The 21,585-nt window shown below is 42.7% G+C and overlaps 1 protein-coding gene across 2 annotated transcripts in view; it reads right to left on the reverse strand.

Annotated features, from left to right (window-relative positions):
- Positions 1–12,453, reverse strand: part of RPTOR (regulatory associated protein of MTOR complex 1) — a 297,707-nt gene extending 285,254 nt beyond the window's left edge. For both annotated transcript variants that reach the window (XM_065415691.1, XM_065415690.1), the window contains exon 1: positions 12,292–12,453. In XM_065415691.1, the coding sequence (XP_065271763.1) occupies positions 12,292–12,453 (162 nt within the window). The remainder of the gene's footprint in view (positions 1–12,291) is intronic.
- Between the last annotated feature and the right edge of the window lie 9,132 nt (positions 12,454–21,585).

Below are 21,585 nucleotides of genomic sequence, written 5' to 3' on the forward strand. Positions count from 1 at the left end.
GTGGCACTGCCTTCAGAGGTGGGCTCCTGGCCAGCAGCCACCACTCTCCGATGGCCCAACTCTGAAGGCAGCACCACCGCCAGCAGTAAGGGTAGCAATACTGCAACCCCCCTACAATAACCTTGCGACCCCCCCCCCACAACCCCTCTTTTGGGTTAGGATCCCTACAATTACAACACCGTGAATTTAGATTTAAATAGCTGAAATCATGAAATTTACTATTTTTAAAATCCTATGACCATGAAATTGACCAAAATGGACCATGAATTTGGTAGGGCCCTATACATGAGAAATCAATATGGGTTAAAGCAGGAGTTAGCATGACTTTCCAGCTGAAGCAGACAATTAAGCCTCGGACAGAAAACAAAAACTGCTGCATTGGTTTATTGCAATACCAAAAAAACCTCTTCCATTAGCCTAGCTCTAGGGAATTTTTGGTTATATTGCAAACAACAGGATGAGGTATTTGGGAAATGTTAAACAAAATGCATGAGAGAACTATGGATTATAGACTTAGTAATTTTCAAACTTGTGTGTCCACAAACTTCCAATTGAACTGGGAAAATTCTAGAGGTGGTGACAGAGATTATCCAGTTTGTATTGCTACTACCATATCAAGATTAGACCCTTTTCTTCTAAAATGTGTGAATTAACTACTCTGATTGAAGAGTGAAGTCCTCTCTCTCTTTAGGCACAAAATGTGTGTAGACGTAAGCAGAAACTGCAAACTTCCCAACTCTACTCCATCAGTGCACAACAGCAGCCTTAACTTGGAGTGATCATGATTATGGAGAAGAGGAGATTCAATCTATAGCTTCAATAATGAGACTGCCAACAAGGCTCCCCATTCATGCCAGTTTTGGGGGTGATCTTTTGTGATATGGATGTTTGTTCACTAGCAGCCAGACTCACCCACCACATCATTTTACAAATGTCACTGGAGAGCCATAACTACTTTTGGCCATAATTGATCTAAAATTGATTTCAACCATTAGCCTGGAGGTGAAAGAATTCACATCATCAGCAGTCCTCAGAGCCATCCAGTACTCTGGTGTGTTTTCTTCCTAATATCCAGAGTTTATCTTCATTTAACGGAGACATTTGAATTTAGATCCCAGTCTAATTGACTAGCATAGGGTCTACTAAAATCTGCATACGGTTGGCACTCCGTGATCACCTGTGCAACCAGTAATCACAGAGAGCAAACCCTGCACAGTTTGATTACAAATGTGACCTAGTGTAAGGAGACTTACAATGATTATTTCAAGCTGGAGTAATGGTCACCATCATCTATTAGATTATTTAAATATGAACATACATAAAACATGAGTCAAAGTGTAATTTCAACGCTAACCCTCCACTACACTTATTATGCTGCCATGTTCCATTAATATTCCTGTGAAACATGGAATGTTTAGCAACCAAGCAGTTAAGCTCTACAAATTTATTTGAATTAAGAGCATTCTTATGCAGTACTGTTGTTAATCTACATTTCTGTAGAAAACCAATTGTCTGCCTATGCCTGTTCTCCTAAAAGCAGGATTTAATTCTCACTGTGCAGGTTATAAAGCAGCAAAAAAAAGTTGTTAAAATAAAACCACTATAACTAACTCTTTTGCTCTCTGTGTATTTTAGAAATCAATAAAAGTAAAATGTGGCTCAATTTAAATGTTCTGACTTTAGTAGCATCTTGTCAGTAAAAATCCAACATATTTGAGATCCTTTTATTTTAATAAAGTTTCATGACTCACTTGCTACCAAAGCTGTGGGATTTAATTCAACATTCAAAGCATACTCCCAACTCCTTCTGATAAAACAATTATTTAAATAAATAATAGATGAAAGCAGTGTCACTGCTGGCACACATATTCCATAGAACCAGAGCAGGAAGAATAAAACCTGTGCAAAAAGAGGCCTTCTTGATGAAAGGGGTAACATGACAACGGTCAGTCATTTTAATTACATTTACCAATGATCACTCTTAAAATTGGGAGGTAGAGGCTTTCCCCTTCTTACCCAATTCCTCTCTTCCAAAGAATTTCCCCTTCAGGCCTCCATGAGATCAAGCCTTACACAGCAAGAAAAAGAATGCCATCTTACTCCCAAACCCTCATGGGATAGTTTTCTGTAACTCATAGTAAAATTAAGATCACTAGCTGGCCAAATGGTGCTATGAAGAGACCTGGATTTGGGACTGCAGGAGACAACTTCCATATTCACTATGATGGTTAATAGCCTCTGTGTATGTGTATTTGGGGGCATGGGAAAGAATCCACAAGCACCCCTTTTAAGTGTGGTCTAGAAGTGCTTTCTGTTTACCCATGAAAATCTGATAAATTAGACACAGTCTCATATAGCTGTTGGCTACATCCTAACTAATGTACATTCTGGTTATTTACAGAAGACAAGCTTTCTATCTCAAGCTCTTCATAGACTGCTCCCCGCAGTGTAAAACACAAACCAGGAGATAAACACAAATAAGACCTCTCCAACTCTCAATCCTCCCTTTTCCAATTGCTTGGGAAAGAGGGGTTGGCCTCCGAAGGACCAGGGATAGGGGCCAATTCCAAACGTGAGGCTCCTGAGAGAAAACAAACTTCTCCCATTTACAAGGGAGCTCCAGCTTTAGTGTCTCCACTGGTCTCAACTGCAGCAGTACAACATGAGGAAAAGTATTTCAGGGAACCTAGTCTCAAAAGCTATTAGATACTGCACTACATTTCATTACTTTCTCCTAGACATTCCTGCAGAACTTCAGCCACTTCCTGCCTACCATTGTCACCACCAAAAGGATAATTATGAACCCTGACCAGTATACATAGGGACAGATAAGGCTGCTTAGAGGGACAGATAAGCAGGGCAGATTGATTTAAATCAAAGCCATTTAAATCACCAATTTGAATCATGATTTAAATCACCAAGCAGGAAACTTTAATTTAAAATCATCAATTTTAATCTTGTTTTGTATTTGTATTTTTTAGTTATTTTCCTGAAGGCAGGCTGATCTTCTTTGGTTGGTAATCATTAAAACATATTGATTTCCAACTAAATATAGGCTTTACCCTAAAGTGATGCTTCTTTTTGCTAACCAGGATATAACACTATATCTATACACATTTATTTAAATTATTATATAGCTTTATATATATTCAAATTCTTAAATTGTTTGCTTTTTATCTTAAAATGGTGGATGTTTCATACTATATTTACTAGATTATTTTTATTTGTTATTTGTGTCAAGCTTTATTTGGAAGGAAACTAGAATTCAATTAAAATGCACAAAAACAGAATGGAGTCTTATTTTATTAGCTTAATAAAACTACATTTAAGTGTGCTGGAAAAAAAGCTTCACATGTTCTGCATTTCATAGATTCATAGATTCTAGGACTGGAAGGGACCTCGAGAGGTCATCAAGTCCAGTCCCCTGCCTGCATGGCAGGACCAAATACTGTCTAGACCATCCCTGATAGACATTTATCTAACTAACTGATTTGTTAAACAGAGGAAGTATTACCCTTAGCTAGTGAACTGAAATGATAATGTACCCGGTGACCAGAAACACAAGTTTTAGAACTCACACCTAGCTTTTATGTATGGATTGGATGAGGAACATAAACTTTCTTGCTTTTTCAACTCCCAATCTATTTCTCAACTGTGAATGAACTAGTCATTGAACTGAACAAGTTGAACAAACTGAAACAAAATGTTCTCTCTGCACCTGCTACTGCTATCAAAAGCTCATTTAGCACTTCAACAAAGTCTGGTTCCAGGTGATTAGCCAGTGACTCCCTCCAGTTCAGTAGGCTGATTTCATAATAACTTCAACAGCAAACATATTGCTTAATACTGTTTTTCTGTATTTAATTTAAATTATTTTAATAGATTATAATAAAGTTAGGCCTTAATATAAAGTTGTCAGTTTCAAATTTAATTTTAAATAGGGTTATTTAAAAAAAAAAATCAACCTATACTTAATTCAAATTTTAAAAATCATCAATCTTTATCTACCCTTGGACAAGGCTTCACAAGATGATGCCAGCAGCCAAACATTGCTTTCCAATCCATCAAAGGCAGAAACAGACCAGAAAAGGAGAGAACAAGTTGGCAGTCTGATTGAGGAGAGATTAGGGAAAAGGACTGCCTACCAGCCCCCTCAACTGATTAACAAACACCACAATAGGTACCAAAGAGACTGAGCCATGGCTGAAATGAATGTGGCTGCAACATGAAATTGAGAGAATGGGGGAGGATATGCTACAGGAAGCAACAAAAAAAAAGAATGGATTTTCAGGAATCACTGAAGGACACAAAACGATGGGAAGACATTATTTAGGGTAGTACGTGAGGCATAACAGAACAATGGAATGAAATTAAGAAACAGGATGAATATCAGGGAACACTTCTTAATAGGGAAATCTACTAGACAGTCAAATTGCCTCCCAAGGGAAGTAGGGGAAGCCCTATTACCTTAATTATTTTAAACTTATAATAGTCAGAAATTAACTCTCAGAGACTAGTTGAAAGTTGTGCCTTACATCACTGGAAAGGTAGTTTCCCTTTGATTAGCTGCAATTTCTCAGGTTCTACCTATAACCCCAATGCCATAATAATCTGGTTATTCTGGATACCCCACCTCCTCACAGGTATTACCTCCACTAGTTCAGATACTAATATACTACTCCTGGAATAGGTCTCCATTTTCATGATCTACTTAATGGATACAGAAATATAACAAGTGCACTTTACTCTGCTGTTTGAAATGAATCTGCTTTTAAGAAAAAAAGCAGCAACTGAACAGTATGTATACTGTTTCCCTCATTGCTATTTTTTACATGGATCCAAACATTTTCAAGTAAGTGAAAGATGCAAACATTATGTGGCTCTCAAGGAAACATATAATTTAGAGAACTCTCAGATTAGCATATTGGGACCTGTCATGGGGGCAGACACATATGTGTGTCCTATATGCTATATTATGTTATTAGCACAGGTTGGGCCTTCAAAAAATTAAGCAAAGACTTTGGGTCGGAATTTCATATGGGCTTCCAACAAGTGACTTAAAAGCATAAACTCCATTGAAAGTCAATGGGATTTGGCTTTCTAAGGGACTTAAGCATTTTTGAAAATTCTACTTTAGATTTTTTTCCCAAACAAAATTTTGCCTTAAAAAAAAAAAAAAAAAAAAAAGTTGGAGACTTCAGTATGCACCACTTAAACCCGTCTAAATTGAGAACTCCCCTGCATATGCACTCATACACATTGCTCTAAACACATTAAAAATAAGATCCCTTCTATAACATTGAAATCTAAAATTCCTTGGTGCCTCTTGAAAAGAAAAGGGATAACCACAGCCTTCCAGCCATCATTCTCTCTCTCTCTCTCTCTCTCTCTCTCATTAAAGCATGTTCTTAAGTCCAACAACTCATGAGCTATTACTAAGCTTGTAACAGTTGCTATATCTCCCTGTACATTAACCACACCACTATCTCACAATGCTCCACACAGAAAAGATGTTCTATACAATACCTGTCTGGTCTCTATTTAAATAAAGTTACTTGCTTTTCTGGATAAACGATCATTTTTGATGGGCTGTGAGAGTTACTGGCACTAAGAACTGGTTCAGTATTTTTTATCCTCTATTCACTTACAATTGTTTATACTTTGTTTTAATCTATGTGCAGAATACCAGGGTGGAGCTGACTTCAGTTAGCTGAATGGTAGGGGATGACTGAATGTTTAATAAATGTCTATTTCTTTAATGAAGCACCTGCTAGATTTTAAGATCCATTCCTGGTGTTTATTCACTACATGAAATCATAGTAAGCATCTGTGAGATCACAGCTGGTTGCTGAGGAAACAAACATCACAGGTAGGAAAAAAGCAATAGAAGCAGAAGACATCTAATAAAAACATACCAAAAATAGTTACTAGGATTTGGGGTAACAAAGGGAGATAAAGAAAATAGAGAAGACAACAAATAAAATAGTTTCTAAATTAAATTATCCAATATTTTAATTGTTCACAGTATATCCCTATACTCTAGTAGGAAAAGCGGCTAGACACATATGAATGGCAGATGTGTACAAAGAACACCTGATAAAGTTAATCAGATTCACAGTGACACCCATCTATATGCTACAAAACAAAACACCACTGATCCCAAGACAAAGAAAAGCTCACTTGACACAAGTGACAAAGTTCAATGTAGATGCACCAACAATAAAAGTCTTGCGGCCTGCGCTATACAGGAGGTCAGACTATCACAATGGTCCCTTCTGGCCTTGGAATCTATGGATATTTATGGTTCAGAAAACTTTACTGCCCAAGCTGATGGTTCAAGATTTGCTCCTGTCTTCTTCAGTTAAAGAAATAGTACATAAGCTAAACAATAATTCTGCAGTTACGTTCACACAGGGCCAGCCTTGCTCAGACTGAGTAGCACCGTACCCCATGAAAAGCTCCACTGAAAATAATGGGGCCTCTCAGGGAGGAGGAAGGTGCCACTTGGCATAAGGAAGGATAGTAGAATCTGGTCCACAATGATTAGTGTAACCATTCTGAAACAGTTTTCAATAAAATTAGACATTCACTGTGACTATAGTATACATCATTACATGATGAAACAGAGTTGGATTTGGAGCCACTCTTATTTGAGCATATACTATAAATCAGGGGTCGGCAACGTTTGGCACGCGGCTCGCCAGGGTAAGCACCCTGGCAGGCCGGGCCAGTTTATTTACCTGCTGACGCGGCAGGTTTGGCCGATTGCGGCCCCCACTGGCCGCGGTTCGCCGTCCCGGGCCAATGGGGGCGGCGGGAAGCCGCGGCCAGCACATCCCTCGCCCGCGCCGCTTCTCACCGCCCCCATTGGCCCGGGACAGCGAACCACAGCGAGTGGGGGCCGCGATTGGCCGAACCTGCCGCGTCAGCAGGTAAATAAACTGGCCCAGCCCGTCAGGGTGCTTACCCTGGCGAGCCGCGTGCCAAACATTGCCGACCCCTGCTATAAATCAATGAGAATGGATTTCAGGAGCCTTGATCAGGTCAATCTCATTCCTGAACCCTGACAAGAGAACTTTTCAGGCAGGGGAGGAAGATAAATTAGAAGTTTCATAAAAGAACAGTAGTCAATGAGAATCCATGTAGAGGGATACAGTCATCATACACCTCAGTTCAAAAATAAAACACATACGGAACTGTCTACTCTCTCATTTAAGATGCACAGTGGGATTTCAGCTGGGTCAAGCAGGGCTTTACATTCTGTGCCAGATTTAGTTTGGGTTCTAATCTTAGAGCCTGAACGTTAGTCCCATTATTGCTTTGCCAAACCAAGATTTCAGCAGGTGACTCTGATAGCTTCAAGAACGCTACCTGCTATTCTTCAATCTGAAAATCAAAAAGTGTGTGTATTCCCTCTACCGGCTCTGTAGCAATTAACTGACATACTCGGTTCCCAGTACTCTGTTCTCAAAAGAGAGGATGCTGGGGTACAAACGTTTTGGTATGACAAGTTGCTTAGAGCCCTGCACAAATATAAAATTTGTATCCACATCCGATCTGAGTTCTGCAAACATGGTCCAGATGCGGATATCCATATATTGGCAGGGCTTTAAAGATGCTTACATAACTTGTTTTTTTATTTAGTGGCAGCAATATGCTTAATTCCAGCTTTGTTTAAAAATACGAGGAAGGGAAAAGCCAGAGCTGACAAGAAAAAAAGGCAAACTAAAAATATTTTCAAACTTTTTGAAGGTTAGCATTAAACATTAAAAATGGACTTGCCCTTTCAGAGACTCTTTGGGGAATCACCACTCTTTGTAATTGCTTATATTTTGATGGACTCTTCATCTTTAATCATACATGCTGAACTACTAACTTCTGCCTTCATTATGAAGGCTAAAAACTATTTTCCACAAGAACATTCATATGCATTTATTATAAAAATCTTTAAAAAAAAAAGTATTAAATTTAGTGCTCATGGAAAGTGCCCAATTGACAATACTAGAAATCAAAGTCTTCTAATTCAAACACAGACCTGGCATAGCACGGGCAGTAGTAATGCAAGCTTTTCACATACTGCTCTGTTAATACACAGTAACTCTGACTTGGAAAGATCCTCTAGTGCAAAACAGTTCAGGTTCCACAGGCCATTTAGTCCTTTGCTTCTCTGCTGAACCTACCCACACGTGGGTGTAGTGAAACTTAAGTATATATTAAAAAAACCCAAAATCTTAGACTACAAGTACAGTCCTTTTATATTACATTCTGCTTGTTCAAATATAAAATGTCACAAAATTAGAAGCATACTATGTATAGAATACCTTTAATCTGCCTACTCATTCTAGACTAACAGATACTTTCATCCCATAATAACTTGGTGCTGTCGCACTATATTTCTAGTGTTAGAAGTTGCACAAAATGTTTGATTAAAGAGAGACTGTCAAGGCAGATAGGCACAGAAAAACCTACCAGCTGTGTTTTGGTTTACAGAAATATGCAAGTCATGCTGCCCAGCTGCGCCAACTTGTGAGAAAACTAGGTAGGAAACTTACAAAAATGTTGCCTGCAGGAAGACAAGACTCTTGTATTTTTCATACCTTGCCTGCTCATAAGAACTGAGTGCAGAGGCACAAGCAGCAAACTACCAAGAGCAACCTGCATTATCATGTCTTGCATCTGAAGAAGTGAGGTTCTTACCCACGAAAGCTTATGCTCCCAATACTTCTGTTAGTCTTAAAGGTGCCACAGGACCCTCTGTTGCTTTTTACAGATTCAGACTAACACAGCTACCCCTCTGATACTTGTCATCACCACCTGTTTGTCATTAATGATAACCCAGTTGCACAGCAGAGACAGGCCAAGTTTGTCTAAGATGCAGCCTTCTTTAGAAGAGCCGATAAGATTTTTCAGGATCAGGAGAATAGTGGATGTGTATTTTGTTTTGTTTATTTTTAAGTAGCATTTTTACAGTAGGTTAAGATTTGGGCCAGAAACAATATCACATCCCTATAATGAAACAAATCTCACTTTGATACTGTAATTTTTTTTTAAGTGACTTCTGGAACATTTGAGTTGGAAAATGAGAGAAGTATAATTCTGTTTATCTAAAAATCTTCTTTGGCATAAAGAACTCACAGATAAGGTGGGGATAAGAAAGATCAGAAAGGAAAAAGGATTCAAAAAATGAGAAGTTACTCAGCACTCCACCACAATGCCCAAATTGAGCAGGCATTTAGTTTGTATTTGTTTTCGAAGACAACTCTCTCATTCTCTCTCTGGTTCATAGGGCTGAGGATTTCAGTAGCACCAACACGTGGCTATAACAGTTTTTAATGATTTTTTTATTTGGATAGCTTCACTGGGACATTTTACTTCCCAATTAAACTTTTCATATAAAAGTGAAAGTTAAACAGAAGCATATAAATACTGCTGAATGACAAGCATATGAGCCTGTATTCTTCTTATAGCATCTTCCATCCCCCAAAGCACTTCATGCATTTTACTAACTGTGCAAGTTATATAGTTCACAATAACACCACACAACAGTTTAGGGCAGGAAATAAAGAACATGTATCCAACTGAAACTACAGTTAATTTTTTGTGCATGAAAAACAGAGTTTGGACAGGACATATGAGTTAACACTCTGATTCTTAGTGTGAAATGACCATGTCAATGCAAACACGAAGATCCCACTGCACCATGACCTACAGAATCTGCCAAAGACAAGATTAAAATCCCACAACCCTCTATGGAACCGCATCAAGACCCTTACAACAAACTTCGACGCTGAGGCTCAATGGAGAGTCACATGGAGCGTTTCGACCATTCAAAACAAACAGCTTCTCATTGACCCTGCCAAGGAACCACCAGGTTTTGATTTATGTCAGAAAGACTGGTGCAGATTGACTCGCATCAGGACATCTCATGGGAGATGTGGACAAACCCTCTTTAAATGGAAAATGAGGCAAACACCTGTATGCGACTTTGGTCACCAGCCACAAACGATGGAGCACATCACATCTGAGAGTTCCCTTCGTTCTTTCGCCAGGGGCCTGAAGGACTTCACCAGCTCACTGCTGCAGCAACGTGCTGGCTATCAAACCTAGATATAAATGTGTCGTCGTTGCTACGTACCCAAGCCGTACGAAAGAAAAAGTGTGCAATGGAGTCATTAATAAGCACAGAGAAGTCTCTTACGTAAACTGGAACCTCCAGTATCTCAGATCCAGCTGAAGTTGCACCAGGTCCAGGGGATAAAATGGGCTACATCCACCCCCACAACGTCCCCTGGACCCAGAACTGCGTATGGACAATAGGAACCATGCAGTGCCTCCCTTCTCACCAGCCAACTGGCCTTTGGGGAAAAACTGCAGGGAGGAGCCAGCCAGAAACTAAAGTAGGCAAAGCAGATACAGAAACAGTTTAAGCAGGAACAGAGGATATTTTCTACAGTTCTGACTGGACTTGGTCTTACCTGTGCTGGTTGGATGTTTGCTCCAACCTCCTCCTGCCTAGGCTCTTTACCTCAGCTTCACTCCACACCAACCCCCTTCCTTGCCTTCTTGTCCCATGCACCCTCCCTGTTTAGCCAATACCCTAACACCCTTTCCCCCTCCAAAAACACTGTGGAACTAACATGACTGCTGCCATCATTCTCATCATTCTACTTGAACATTATATCCCTTTCCACTACCCTTTGTCTATCTTGTCTATTTAGACTAAATTATTCAGGGCAGGGATTGGTACAGTTGGGGCCCCAATCTTGGTTCGTCCCTAGGCACTACTATAATGCACGTTTAATAAGTTGTCTCAATATTCCCACAAATTTGAAGTGTCAGTGGATATTTGGAGAGGTTGTTTGAAGGGGTGATTATTAAATAAGAATGACATGACAATTATGGAACATTCTGACATCACAATTGTATTATCATAGTATCAAGAAAACCAAAAATAAAAAGACCTATTAGGTCCCATCTAGTCCATCTCTATAGGCCCAATGCAGAATTGCTTCCTGCAATACAATTTTCAAGATTACAATAATAATTAATTGAGAATGTTAGTTTTTTAATTTGTCAGGTAGCTGTGGATTTGGGACACAACAGGTGTCCATACACAGACACACACAAGGGCAGTATACGCACAAGATCTCAGAAATTCTATAGCTCACAGCCGCTTCTGAGAGTAGATCAAGTACATACCCTTTTCCTTCCCACATTTAGAGATTTATATTTAACCAGAAAAGTTTAGCTGCAGCAACCAAGCTACAAAGGATTGCATGGGCTTGACAGAAAGGTTTGCCTTTTAGTAAAAAAGCTTAGTACAGCATCAGTTTAATGTTCAAAAGATATTTGGTCAGGGGACAATATCCTGCTTGGCAGGTAAACACGTTTGAGGATCAAATAGGCATTTTCCATCTCAAAAATATTATGATCCTAAGACTGTTTTGGTAAGAATGCATTACTCATATATTCCATGCAACATCCCAAAGAGGGACTAAACCCTCCCCCCACAGGACAAGTTCACAGAATATAATGTCTCCATTTAGTGCACTGTCTGCCCACACCATTAACCCAGGAGTGGCCAACCTGAGCCTGAGAAGGAGCCAGAATTTACCAATGTACATTGCCAAAGAGCCACAGTAATACATCAGCAGCCCCCCCCATCAGCTCCCCCACCCCCTCCCGCTCACCTGATCAGCCCTCCCCCTCACCTCCCGATCAGCTGTTCCCTGGCATGCAGGAGGCTCTGGGAGGGGAGGAGGAGTGAGGGCGGGCAGGCTCAGGGGAGGGGGCAGGGAGGGGGCAGGGCCTGTGGCAGAGCCAGGGGTTGAGCAGTGAGCACCCCCTGGCACATTGGAAAGTTGGCGCCTGTAGCTCCAGCCCCGGAGACGGTGCCTATACAAGGAGACGCATATTAAATTCTGAAGAGCCGCATGTGGCTCTGGAGCCACAGGTTGGCCACCCCTGCCATTAACCTGATCCAGAGAAGTTTATTTTAAGACATCATTAATTCCACTACTTTGTCAGGAGGGCACCAGTTTCAAAGAAACTCAATGCGGCTATTTAAAATGCATATAATTAGGAACTGTAACGAGCATTCATAATCTGTTAATATGTTCACTTCCACTGTAGTCATGCAACAAGTGCATGGGACCACAGCAAACCTGACTACTGGGAACAAATAAACTCAGAGATTTATCCAAAAGCGTGCTGCAGACCCTGGACTAAAACCAGAACCTCCTCCTATCCTTCCCCTCCTCCCGCACAAAAACCTCTGCCCCAGAGCATTACCCGGTCCTTCATCCTCCAGCTCTGGGCCAGAGACTTGGAGCCCTCGATCTTCTCACAGTGACGCTTCTTCATGAAGGCCAGAGGCAAGTTCCAGTCTGTCAGGTCTGCCTCATCCTCCTCCCCGAGCCCCAGGAGAGGGGACTGCAGCATCTCAGACTCCATCGGGGGAGAAGGGTGCCAGGCAGCAAGTGCTCAGCAATCTCCAGCCCAGCACACCCCGGGAGAGGAAGGGGCCGGTGGGGTCCCGATCCCAGGAGGGGCTCTGAGAGGTAGCAGGGGGGCGTTCAGGGGGGAGCTCTGCGTGTCCCTTTCCCCGGTGCAGGGGGGGAACAGCGGGCCCCGTCCCAGGTGTCTGCAGGGGGGCTCAGCGCCGGCGAGTCTCCTCCTCGGGGCGCCCGCAGACAGCAGCCCCGGCCGGGCTCTCCTCGGCCCCGGGGAGGGCTGAGGTGTCGCTAGAAGCACTCGGGGGGACCGGGCCTCTAGCCCCGCGGGCAATGCACGCTCCCCGGCTGCTGCGGCGGGCGCCGAGCTCGGCCCATCGTGCCCTCCCCCGGCTCCTCCTCACACACACCGGCCCCTGGCGGCTGGGCTGGCTTCGGCCCCCGTGGGAGGGGAACCGTCCTACAGCGCCGGAGAATTAAACTCCCCTCAGCACCACACCAAGGAGGCGGCCATATTGCTACGGCCCACAATGCACCGCGGGGACGGGCCGCCGCGTGAGGCAAACCAGGCCGGCCGCGTTCGGGATCGCAACTACAGGGAGAGGAGGGGCAGGGGCTGGGTTACCAGAGCATCCTCTCGCCTGCTGGCGCTGCCCAATCCCTGGTGTGGGCGTGTCACGGGTGATCCCTCCCAAGACTCCCCCAAAACATCCTCTCAGCTCCCCCCCAAACCCCGCAGCACCCCTAAATTCCCCAGAACACCACCCCCAAAACACTACAAACTCCCCACCGCACCCCCAAAATACCCCAGCCTTCTGCAAAACTCCCCAGAGCCCCCAATTTCCCCAAAATCCCACACCGCGCCCCCAAATCCCCACAGGACCCCCCAAAACACCCTCCAGCACCCCTGAAACACTCCCAAACTCCCCACAGCACCCCAAAGACCCCATACTCCCCAAACTCTCCAGAGCCCCCACACACCCCCACAGCCTCCAAAACACCCCACAGCACTCCAAAACACAATACACCCTACTATTCCAAAAGCAATCTCTAAGTCCCAAAACTCCCCTCAGCATCTCCAAAACACTCCAAACTCCCATCAGACTCCCCCAAATACCCCAAACTCCCCATAGCACCCTCCAAATTGCTCCAAACTCCTAATTGCAGCCCCCAAAACATCCCAAACTCCTCACTGCTCCCCCCAAAAAACATTCAAAACTCATTACATCAGCTCCAATATCCCCTTTCCCTACAACAGACTTCCAAACTCCCTTAAATGCCCCCAAACACTGCCCAACAAAATTTCCACAGCACCCAAAACAGCCTCCAAACACCCCAAAACTCTTAACATGCCCCCAAATTTCCCCAGAACCTCCAAAACCTTGCTTCAACCAAAAAATCACCCTCCAAAATCCCCACCCAGCAAAGCCCCACAAGAGACAGAAGCACACCCATAAGCAAGCCCATTTACACAAAAAGGGCACCACACTATCTAACCCAAGAGCAGGAGAAGGAAGGTACTGAGCTTCGCATAAGAGTCACTGTTCCATTTTCTATATAACCTTAGAGTATGTCTACACTACAGCAGCACAGCTACACACTGCAATTGTGCCACTGTAGTGTAAATGTTTCCTACATGGACAGAAGGGGCTTTTCCATCAATATAGGTAATCCACCTCTCCAAAAGGCAGTGGAAGAATTCTTCTGTCGATCTAGCTGCATCTACAGTGGTTGTTAGGTCATCCTAACAAGTCACACGGGGCATAACATTTTTCACAGCCGAGTCAATCTAATGTTTAGCTGTAGACCAGGTCTTAGTTTCCCTGAGTCTTGGTCAGCATTTCAGGCAAGTCAGCATTTTTATGTCAATAACTGAAGGCAATAAAGAACACTCACTGTGGCATGTGGTTGCCTGAGGTGAGGTGAAATGGGTCTAAAAATAAAGGTGTCCCTGAAGTTTTAGAAAAGCGGAAATTTATGTATAATTATTTTGGAATAAGTTAGTCACAAAGTGTGTGGGGGGGGGTGCTATTTTATGCAGATAGGACATTGGGCAGGAGGTGAGATGGGTTTTATATTCACAGCACTTTTAAGTTAAAACTTTTCCAGACATTAGTTTGCTGCCTGAAGTTGTCAAAGGGGCTGGGATTTGTTTATATATTTAGGCTTTTGTAATAAATTGTGCAGAAAATTATGTAATGAAACAAAAAACAACCTCTTAAGAAAGCAAATTTATGATGATGTCTTTTGCTCCAGGGGAAACAAGTAAGACCTTGTGGTCCCCCTTTTTTCTCAGGGAGGAAGTGAGGGAATGAAAGGGAAAGCACAGACGTTTTGACAAACCCACCAATATATCTTCCAGGGCCTCTAAGTCACTCCTGGTAATTGTCTAACCATACTGTATTTTCAGCTTGAGCCTCTTTGGGAGGAGCTGTTTGACATGATGCCCTCTGTGTTCCTCTAATGATATGGCTTCGCGGAACACAAAACAGACTAGCTCATCAATTACCATTGGGGCCCTAAAATCAGACACACACAAAACCACACAATTTACATTGCTATCACTCAAGACTCACCACAAAACTGATCGCAAAGCAGGCTTTTCAGACAAGCTTACACCGAAATGTACAAATTACGTTCCTGATGATCTTCACATAAGGAGAGTGTAAAATGAAATCTGTCTTTGATTTTAAGTCATGGGGCCTGACTAGTTTTACACCAGTGTAACTCTGTTGGGCCCCATTCTCTGTTGCCCTGTACCACTGCAACGTGAGTGGACATTGTCACTAATCTGATGTGACAGTGTTTTACACCCACTCGCATCTGCTTTGCACGGATGCAAAGGACTGTGCAAAATGCAGGGAAATGGAGAAACTGGTTCATTGACTTCAATGGATTTACTCCTCATTCTCAAATAGTGTTCAAAACACAAATGTTGCTTTAAATGGGGGTTCTCCTGCCCCATTCTTGAGAGTGTTTACCTTTGATGGCAATCCAATCAAATTGCACCCATATTTACATTTTAAATGCTTTTACATACAATTTGATTAATAAAGCCATGTTGCATTTGCCTAAGATTCTAGCTATATTTTTATTCATAAGATACATTTTTTAAAATATACCAACATGCTGCCAACAAATGGCTGGAACAAGAACATTCCCTGAAAAGACTAAGTTTCTGGGATGGCTAAAGGGGCTTTTTTGTGACTTTGATTTATTGGCTGCGTAAGCTAATTTATGTATTTGTATCTGATTATTTAGTGCTGATCGGTTATCATAATTATGTGATTGTAAGTCTAATTAATTGTTAGGGCACATAGGTATTTATTATCATTTAAATAATATAATAAATTAATTACCACCTGTCATCATAAAATTCTAAATGCTAGGGTAACATCCTCATACATAATAACAAAAACACCCAGGAAAACTAATACACCTCAGGCAAAAGTCTGAGTGAACAGATGGGTTTTACACCATGCCCTGAAGGTTGATAATTTGAGATTCTATCCGACTACTGGGGGGAGTGTATTCCAAAGTCAAAGATTCTCCATGGAAAACTCTCCATTCTCCACCCCCACCATTCAAACCTAGGGACTACTAGCAAGAATGCTTCAGATCAACACAACTGCCAGATGGGCACAGAGAATGAGACAGCTTCTCTCGTGTCTAGCACCGCAGCCATGCAAGGTTGTTCAAATTAGAATTATTTATTGGGGGGGGGGGGGTCGGACACTTTGTTGCTTCTATAGGCCTAGCTCATTGCACACACCGGGAGCTCTTTGCATACCTCCAATCCCCAAGCTCCCTGTTTGCCACCCTCCTAAGCCCCCCTGTTTCAGGGACTTGCTGCAAACCTCCTCCCTCATGCCAGGCACTCTGTGTGTCCCACATTCCTCCCTCCTCCCTTTCCCAGGGTCCCTCATTGTCCTTCCCATGCCAGAGGCTCTGGATACATCCTTTCCTCCATGCCAGGGGCTCTGTGTTCCCCCGTTCCTCCATGCCAGGGCCCCTCCTTCTTCCCCCCATGCCAGGGGCTCTGTGTGCCTCCCTTCACCCCTTCCCCACGCTTATTCTTTCTCCTTCCAGTTCTTCACTTTCCCCCAAAATCGGTAGGACTCTGCCACTGATGCCTTGGATAATCCTGACATTTTGGAACTGATCAGATGCAGCATTTGAAAGTTGTCACATTACAGACAGACAGACAAATGTCCAAGCAGAGACACGGTCAGGTTGAGTGTAAGGCCTTACAAGCTCAGCCAAGTATTTGTCAAGTGCTAACCATGTTGCTGATGTTGAAATTAGAACTTGTTTAGCACTTATGTTCTAACTGCATGTTGTCCTGCCTTGTGTTTCTCCCACATTAATGGCAGCACGAAAGCAATCTTCCCTCTGGGTGCCCCCTGCAATGGAGAATGTAAACTGCAGGGACAGCCTGTAGATTTTAAAGATCTCCCAATAAAGGACAGTTCAAAGGGATTCCTCTGGGAACCTGTCTATCACTTACTTTCAAACAATATTTTGGTATTGTCAGGCAACAAAAGTGATACATTTCTTCCAGAGTTAAGACAGGCACATTCTGCCTTTGCTGCTTCATTCCTTCATGGACCTCTGTTTCTGGATCTTAATTGTTACAATGCGGACACTGTGCACATGCATTTTCTGTGTCTCAATTTCTCCCTCTGTAAAATGGGGGACAGTAACATCTCCTCACTTTACTGGGATGTTATGGTGGTAAATTTATTAATATTTGTGAGACATTCACATATGATGGTGATGATGCTAATAGAAAAGCCTATAAATCAATAATACTGTACACAAGCATACATGCATGTACACAGACCGATTTTCCCATCTTGCTTTTAGGAGGGCTTAGACCACCTGAGCCTGCACTTATTCTCAATGCACAACAGGAGAAATCAGTTCAAGCCAGTCCTTGATAATCCAATGAGTGTCTTTGCCTGTTGAATTTGTCCCAGGTTCCCTCTAGGGAATTCTTCTCCAGCCTCACTCTGCGATGTAATTGGGCTCTGCACGAGACAGCAATATAACCGCAGCCTGCTACATGTCAGCATCACTCCACAATGTTAGAGTAGATTTTTAAAATATCCCATTTTAATAAAACTCCAGTCTCTTAAATCCACATTAAGCATATGGTGCAACCATGTGTTGGCTACATTCTTCCCCTGCAAACCTAATGTCTGTCCCCTTGTTTATATCCCACATCTGTGGAAACATAAATCCTACTTAAAGTAAATTGTCAAGAGTAATTACCTGAACATATGTGAGATATGTAAAAACTAAAGCAAAACATGCCCATTCTATCCCCCGAAGTGTGCAGGGTGTAGTTCCATCAGCCATCCGAGGTATCACAAGAAAGCCAAGGGCAAATGAACTGACAAGTACTGGAGGACAATATGTATCCCAGGTTGCAGTGCTTTGAAGACAACCAACCTTAAAATCCAGCTAGATGGAGGGCCTGACTGCACAGCTAAGAGCCAGTCATGGTGAGGGCAGACTGGCAGCAAACTCCTTTCACACAGCTCTGCTAATGCATCTCAATCCTGACCCGCAATACCTTTTATCATCCCAGACACATGTTCCCCACACAGCTTGGCCTGAACCACTCACATCGCCGGTTATTCCAGGCCTAAGGCAGCACACAGCCCTGTCAGCTTGCTTCAGTTCTCTGGCTGCGCCAGTCCTATGACCCCAGGTTCTGAGGTAAACAATAAGTGTTAAACTGAAACGTTAAAAACTCGCTTTGCTTTAGAATAATAGGCTCATAGAGGAGCCCTACCCCATGCAGTCATTTACACCTGCACCAAGAACATATTGGACGTGTACGTGCCTGCTGGAGTGAGTGAGGGGCACATTCTGACTTGGCAACATTTTATATTCACTTGCTCTGGGTGTAAATGGCTACACAAGGAACAGGGCAACAGAGAATTAGTTAGGCCATCTGGATTTCTAGCCTACAGGGGAAAAAACCAGCAGAAACCACATAGTTAACTGTGGAGACAGGTGTGGCCAACAGGTTTATGTGCGCTGCAGATCCACATGGCTACAAACCTGTTTAAGAGGAGAGTGTTATGTTATGTCAGCTATATCCCCCCTTTTACCTGTGTCACTGGACATGGCTTTGGTGTGAGGGAACCCCAGATCCTGCTTCCCATTCCATTCCTACCAGCTCCCTCGTTACATATTGTTAATGTCTAAATTCCTTTTAGCTGGGCTTTGTTTGTGGGCTCCCAGTGGAATGCAACAGAATCACACAAGGTGCAGAGCTTGAACGCTATCGACTTACGCGGCAGCGGGGAATTCAAACCTGTTGTGTTACTTTAGATGGAGTATATGGACCAAAGGTGTTTACACAACCCAGTCACTGTCCAACAATTAGAGTAAATTTGTAGGCCCACTTATCACAACATACCCTACAGACCCTTTAAGGCTGTTATGCCAGCTCTAAAGGTCATAAAGCAGCCATAAGGCTCCTCATCCAGGGAATATCTTCTACACAGGTGGCCTCTCTGGCAGGAGTGGGCTGAGGGCAGGAGAGGGCACAGTTCGGTGTGTGCCTACACCTCAGCTATTCAGCAAACCTGCAATTGCCCAGAGCAGTCATTGCAGTAGGGTTGCGAGTTAGGGAAGCCCCAGGATAGGGGAAACACATCGCATGTCCATTTGGTCTCTACACCAGTGCAATTCAGGCCACAGTGACTAGTACAAGCACAGGAGTCCTCAGAGCACCAATGAATGGAGAAGCAGGGATGCTGCCATTGTTATGATGGTTTCTGGGACCTGACCGGGATGACGTAATCACAGTTTTGAATACACACAGTTTTTTTATGCATGATGAAAAGGGCATAGCATTTACTTTTAGGAAATTTGTGACTGGGGATTCTTGAACTCCAAACCCAGTAAATATCAAAGGTAAAATAATAGAACTTTACATTACCAGTCCTCTTGCTGAGGCTCACAGATTGCCCTTTCTAAAGGACAGATACTGCCGGTCATCAGGGACCCGGTCTCTATTTGAATTCCTAATTTTTGCAAGTTTTCATCAAGATCAAAATGAACTGATTTATTCAAATATAGCACTACCAGGAACTTGGCCCTGATGGCATCCAATCTCTGATAATGAAAATCTTCAGGCTAGTGGTCATGGCCTCTCCTTGACATTTGTAGCTGAATGCATTACCCAGAGCTAGTCATCTTATTTCATATCCATAGAATGAGGAGCAGAGGGAGCCATAAATAATCCCCATTTATAGCCCCATAAAAATTTGCTATTGAAAATTATTCCTTTCCCATGGTTCCTATTGTTGCAGTCCAGAGTCCAAGGTCAGATCCAGGATTCTCTCACAATGGACAAATTCCGCAGTTCTTACTGGAGCAAAACTCTCATTGATGTCAATGGACCACAGAACTTGGCCCAGTGCCACTAGATTACAGTTTAGACTCTCTATGTGTTTCTTCAACCAAACCCTGCCTCGAACTATCACATGTTAATGTTCTTCTTTTTCTCTCTTTTCCTCACTTCTCTCTTAACCTCTTTCCTTCTTCATCTTTCATTCTCTAATGATAATATTTTATATTTATTTTATATTTCTATTAATATCTTTGTATGAAAATGATCCTAAAATGCTCTACAGCCAATATATAGATAAAGGAACCATTTCACTCAGCAAAGAAATGCAGCCATCTCTGGGGTGGAATGTGACATCTCTAACTGTACAGAGGAACAACACACAATAGTTTAGGACAAGAAGAGAAGAAGAATCCCATATACAAATTAAACTGCAAAGGGAATTTAGGGAGGCAAAATGTAGTTACCCAAATTGGTATTTGGATAGAACATCAGGTGAATACTTTTTTTTTTTTTTTTTTTGGAGGTAGAGAAGGGCAGTCATGGGAGCTTTAAATTGTCATGATTAGTCAAGACTACTGTTTTACATCTCATCAAAAAGGTGACACTCCCAGCGTCACAGTGCCCCCTGACACTAGGCTGGGGCATTAGACTTTGAAGGAAGAATGCCATCTACTGAATTACAGACATCTTGTTGAGGTCGTACCACCTTGTTTTTATTTTGGGCTCCCACCCTGGTGTTGACTTGGACCAACCCTACTTAACTTGTGAAATTTGATACAATGACTGCCCAAGGTGCAATGGGTCTAAACACCTTCAGGCAAACGGGAAGGGGCCGCTAGCCCATTTCCAGAAGAGGCAATTGTGTGAATCAGGGATCCAAGGGTGCTGAAAATCCTTCCCCAGGAATCAATAAATTCCTCCAAAAGAAAAGAATTTTCCTGCTTTCTTCTGGTAAGGACACCTGTTGACAAAGCATTCTAAGGGACCTTCCCTTTGTGATGTCTCTCCACTCAATTAATAGCCTGCATCCCATGACTTTTGTATGAACCAAGGTTTGGCCTTGTGTTCTTGGGCAAAACTATCTCCTTGCCTTTCTATTACAGGGTGCAGCATGAGAGTTGGCTGCCACCCTCTGTCAAGAAGTGGCTTCATTTCAACCGTCCTGTATATATATAACACCAAATCCTAAAGCATGTCCTCAGTTTTCACACATTCCTCACTCACTCAGGGCCGGCCCCTATCAATTTCAAAGAGAGTTTGGCTTGAGTAAAGTCTGAGTAAAAACGGAGTAAAGATTTCAGGATTTGATCCATAGTTTTTATAGGGCTGTTTCTGGGCTCCAAGTGTATTCCATTTCCCATGCCTGCTGATTATCAAGATATTTAATTGTCAAGTAGTTAATAAAAACACCCACTCTTCTTGCCTGGATCATTCAGCATCTATGACAACACAATTCATAGCCACTGTGAGGTCACGAACTCTAAGAACATTAAATGACTCCGAAGAAGAACAGGTTGGGGAGAAAGGAGATGTTTTTTGCTAATGCATCAAAACTGTTGGGTCCTATCCATCTTCCATCAAAGGCAGTGGAAAGACTTACACTGACTTCAATGGGAAGTGGATCAGGCCCTCAGCGATCAGCAAAGATGGAAATGGAAATATAGATGAAATGCAAGGGGGGTTGGGTAAAACATTATTTGTGCTAACAGAGGAGTCCAGCGTCTCCAGCTGCAGTCTCTTGTCCTTAGCCCCTCACTCCTC

This window comes from Emys orbicularis, chromosome 13 (assembly GCF_028017835.1).
Source record: "Emys orbicularis isolate rEmyOrb1 chromosome 13, rEmyOrb1.hap1, whole genome shotgun sequence".
Taxonomy (NCBI): Eukaryota; Metazoa; Chordata; order Testudines; family Emydidae; genus Emys; species Emys orbicularis.